This window comes from Pundamilia nyererei, unplaced genomic scaffold (genome assembly GCF_000239375.1).
Source record: "Pundamilia nyererei isolate P.nyererei 1_Seehausen unplaced genomic scaffold, PunNye1.0 scaffold00346, whole genome shotgun sequence".
NCBI classification, from domain to species: domain Eukaryota; kingdom Metazoa; phylum Chordata; class Actinopteri; order Cichliformes; family Cichlidae; genus Pundamilia; species Pundamilia nyererei.
Window position 1 is genome coordinate 297,113 of NW_005187747.1, and position 4,429 is coordinate 301,541.

At 47.8% G+C, this 4,429-nt stretch overlaps 1 protein-coding gene across 1 annotated transcript in view; it reads left to right on the top strand.

Annotated features, from left to right (window-relative positions):
* ptk6b (PTK6 protein tyrosine kinase 6b) overlaps positions 1-2,735 on the top strand; it is an 18,542-nt gene extending 15,807 nt beyond the window's left edge. Inside the window, exon 8 of the mRNA XM_013915677.1 lies at positions 1,413-2,735. Coding sequence (XP_013771131.1) covers positions 1,413-1,588 — 176 coding nt within the window. The 3' untranslated portion in view covers positions 1,589-2,735. The remainder of the gene's footprint in view (positions 1-1,412) is intronic.
* The last annotated feature ends 1,694 nt before the right edge of the window (positions 2,736-4,429 follow it).

The window sequence follows — 4,429 nt, forward strand, 5'->3', positions numbered from 1 at the left end:
CACCACCACGTCATGATATTGTGTCATTTCATGATGTTGTTGAAATGGAGCTAAACCCTTGAGGACTGCAGAGGGTTCTTTATGAGCAGCTGTATCACTGATTAATGAGCATGTTAGTTTGTCATGTGAGCATCTTTGGGTTTAAATGAGTCATTTTCATCATATTCTCGTATGTTTTTCTACCAACGGTCAATAAATTCTGAGCTTTGACTTTAAAATCAGTCCGCTCACTGTGCTTGGTCATTGTCAGGCTGCAGGTGCTTGACTAACCATCAGGTTATTTCAGGCTCCAGTTCACTAAACCCGGCCCGCAGAACTCCAGACAGACTTGCGGCACTGGCAGGTGTTGTGTGTCAGTTTATGTTCCTGGACAGGTGTTTTCCTCCTGGTTTTCCATCAGACTGATCTCAGAGGGGCTGGTGGTGGCTCTTTGCCAGTAATGGGAGTGATAATGTTTGGAGTCAAACATGGGAAAGTCTCTTTTTATTCAGATTTATAATTATTGTAATTTAGGGTAGGCCAGCATGTCCATAGTGTCGTGGTAAGCACCCAGAGATCCCCGGTTTGTGCCGGTGGTCCCTGACAGGGTCACAGCCTGGCGTGGCTCAACGAGCAGCTGGAGGAGCGTTGTGTATGAGTCGTTACCATAAACATGAACAGGCCTGTTTGTGCTATGAGGCTGGGCTGAAACCATAAACCAGGCTTGTTGCAGGCGAGGTTCTGAGCACGGGCCTGTCTCGCTCCACCTACCAGGACTCACCTGTGGCTGAGGTGAGGCCGTCAGACCTGCTCGAATGAACAGCTGATGAATCTTTAGAGCGTCTCTGCGTTCTTGTCTTTAGAGACACTGGAATCCTTTCAGTCCCTTCTCATTGATGCCCCGCCCCCTAACTGGGACCTCCCTGCAGCTCTGATAGGTCCCAGCCTTGCAGTTGAGGTTTGCTGATGTTGTAACCGCCATGAACAGTCTGCTCGCTTCAGAGTCCTCAAAGATAATTGGCCAATGCAGGTTTCCACAAAGTGATGTAACATGTGAAATATGATATTTTCCTGTTAATGCTGACAAACTGCTACAAATACACTCTGCATATCATGTCCTCTCATCAGCCAGCGTCATGAAGCATCTGTGGGTCCAAGCGCTCCTTCAGTTCCTAGATCGCAGGGCGGTCGGTGCTGCCCTCTGTGGTCTTAATGCGGTGCACGTGAGCTGAGAAGCAAATGCAAAAATCATCAACCGGTGAGAGCACGGTGACTTCCTGTGATCCGGTTTATTACACCGACTACGAGCACAGGCGTTTTACAACATGTCAGCTTTTATATGGGATACTCAGCCTCACACCTGCAGGTTATTGCATTCAGATTTTCAGTAAACTTGACCTCTGACCTTCATCACTTCTCCTCTCCTCCCTCAGCTTACAGTAACCAGCACGTGTACCAGCAGGTAACCGTGGGATACAGGATGCCCCAACCGCCCAACTGCCCAGACTTTCTCTATGACATCATGCTCCAGTGCTGGAGCGCCGAGCCGGCCGACCGGCCCGACTTCAAGTCCCTGAAGGCCCAGCTGGGCCGAGAGGAGCTGGAGTGACACACACACGCACGCACACACACGCACACACACACACACACACGCACACACACGCACACACACACACACACACACACGCACGGACTCTTTGAAGCTCGTCTTCTTGCAAAGCTTCATCTGGTCATCCCTGAGAGCACAGAGAAGTTTAGGTAACAGCTCCCATCATAAGCTAACGAGTTTAGTGAGCCAATCATCTGCAGATTACTGCAGGACGAAAGACGGGTTCACAAACTGTTTTATCTGTTTTGTCCTCCATGGCTGAAGCTGGAGGACGGCCGAGACACTGAGCCGTCAGTGTTTTTAATCACATTACTCATGTTTCACGAGCTTTCCTCAGAGCTGACAGATGAAACCACACGCGTCACATGATGCTTTAGAAGCTACTCATAGCCTCGCTTTGACCTCTGATCTGACCTCTTACTGCCCTCAGGTACCAGTATGCAGAAGCCTAAATTAAATGAAAGTGACTTAAATTAAACTAAACAGGACGTGTGACAAAACCAAAGCTTCTGCCTGGAATGAGGTCCCAGCAGTCATGGTCGCAGGTTCCTGGCCCCTGTCAAACCGCTTTAGTTTGAGTCTCTGCGGCCTGACGAGGCGACGCTGCAAACGTTTACTCAGCAAACTGAAGCGTCGAACACAGCAGTGAAGCGAGGCTCGAGAGGCTGGTGCTGAGAAATGCTTCCTGCACTTTTTCGGGCTTCACTCGTTGTTTCAGGTTTTATTTTGTTGTCACTGTGATGCACTTTTTAAAGCGAATGATTGTGTTGTAGGTCATCATCGTTGGTAATATTACTGACATTTTCCTGCTCTGTAACACTTTCAGCAGCTCTGCTCTGTCGTCTCAGAATAATATTTTCTTCTATGTGAACTTTGTTTACAAACACATTTCATGCAGAGAATAAAAGAAGAAGAAAATCAATTTGCATAAGATTAGAAAGTAACGGTGCAGCTGTAGTGTCCATCTGTGGCCTGCAGGGGGCAGCGCAGTCTCAGGAGCTGCTCTCAGTATATTAAATATGAGTTTTATAAGTTTCTGAAGAGCCAAGTTTTTCCTGCACAGCTGTGAGGAGAGAGGCTGACGCTGCTTACTCTGAAATCAGACCTTTCTTCATTTTTCAAAATCAATTAAAAAAATCTGATGATCAACAAACCAAAGACTCACTATTTCTTTGCTGTATGAGATCTTTAGTGTGTGTGTGTGTGTGTGTGTGTGTGTGTGTGTGTGTGTGTGTGTGTGTGTGTGTGTGTGTGTGTGTGTGTGTGTGTGCGCGCGTGCGCACTGAGGTCATGTGACTGGTTTGGTAGGTTCTGGTTGGCTCTCTAGGAGACGTTTCCAGAAATCTGCTCCAGTTTTCCTCTGAACTTTCTGAAGGACATCTTCTGTCGCTGAACTGAGAGGCATCGTCTTTAATTTTCATCTTCATCTTTGTTTGAGTGAGCTGCTGGAAAATCCTGTCGTGAGGACATTAATGTTGGATGACAATGTTTATGCTCCAGAGTATCAAGCCCCAAATTAGTCAACGTCTGGGTCCTTTCTCAGCCTCGATAAAAGCCGCCGCTCAGAATCTTGGGATCATTGTTGATCAATCTCCGCCGTTTGATGCTCATATCAAGCCTGTGACCCGCTGCTGCTTTTTTCATCTAAGTATTGCTAAACTCAGGACTCTCATCTCCAAAGGTGAAGTGGAGATGCTAGTCCATGCCTTCATCTCCTGGTTAGACTATTGTGACGCACTCTTTTCCTGTCTGTCTAAGGCTTCATTCCCCCCAAGTGATCCAAAATGCTGCAGCAAGGCTTTTAACCCACAGTAATAAGCTCTCCCATATCTCTCCCATGTTAAAGTCCTTGCACTGGCTTCCAGTTGGGTACAGGTATCAGTTTCAAATCCTCACGTTTACGTTCATATCTGTACGAGGTGAGGCCCTCACAGATATCACTGCGCTTCTCCAAAGCGGACATCCCCTGATAGCGCTCTCCTGATTAGTCCACGGACCCGTCTGAAAACGAGGGATCGCGCTTCTGTGGCTTCTTTTAAAAATCAGCTTAAAACACTTCTGTTAGACAGGCGTCAGGGTGATGTTCCTGTGAAATGTTTTTATTTGATATGCTTTTATATTCCCATGTGACGCACTTTGTAACAGCATCTTGTCTTATAAAGATCTGTATAAATACATTTTACTTGCTTTATCATTCTTATTTCATTCTGAGGCTGGAGCCTGGCTAAAGCGCGTGCAGCAGCGAGGCTCTGACTCCGCAGGTATCAAACCTGAATCTTTTTGCTCTTTGATGTTTTAATGAAACGAAAGCGGGGCGCAGCCAGCGCTCTGTGCGTAAGGAGCCGTTTCCATCAGTGCTGTTACATCTGCTGCAGGTAACTGGGTCAGTAACGCCTGGCATCCTGCGCAGCTCAAGTTCACACAGCGCTGGGAGAGTTATAGAAGCACAGCAGCGCCAACACGACAAACTTCCAGCAGACACGGTCAGCGCTGCGCGTGCACGCCCCGTTAACCCAGTTCATCCACAGGGCTGGTAGAAATAGAGCGACACTCTGAGTGACGGAGCTTTAAAGGAGACGGGTCACAGGCGCCTCTGCATCACTCGCTCCTCCTGTAGGCGTCAGGTTGAACCCTGAGCGCGTTGCACCAGCTCAGATTATTAAACACAGGAATATGAGTTCTGTTGGGACGCGCCCTCCAACCAGAGGATCATCATCAGGATCATTCAGTGTCCTGACCTCAGGCCAGCATGTCAGTCTGCAACATTACTGTGAGCTCTAGTTACAGTAATTAGAGCAACTTTTCCACAAATAGTCCCCCCCCCTCACACACACACACACA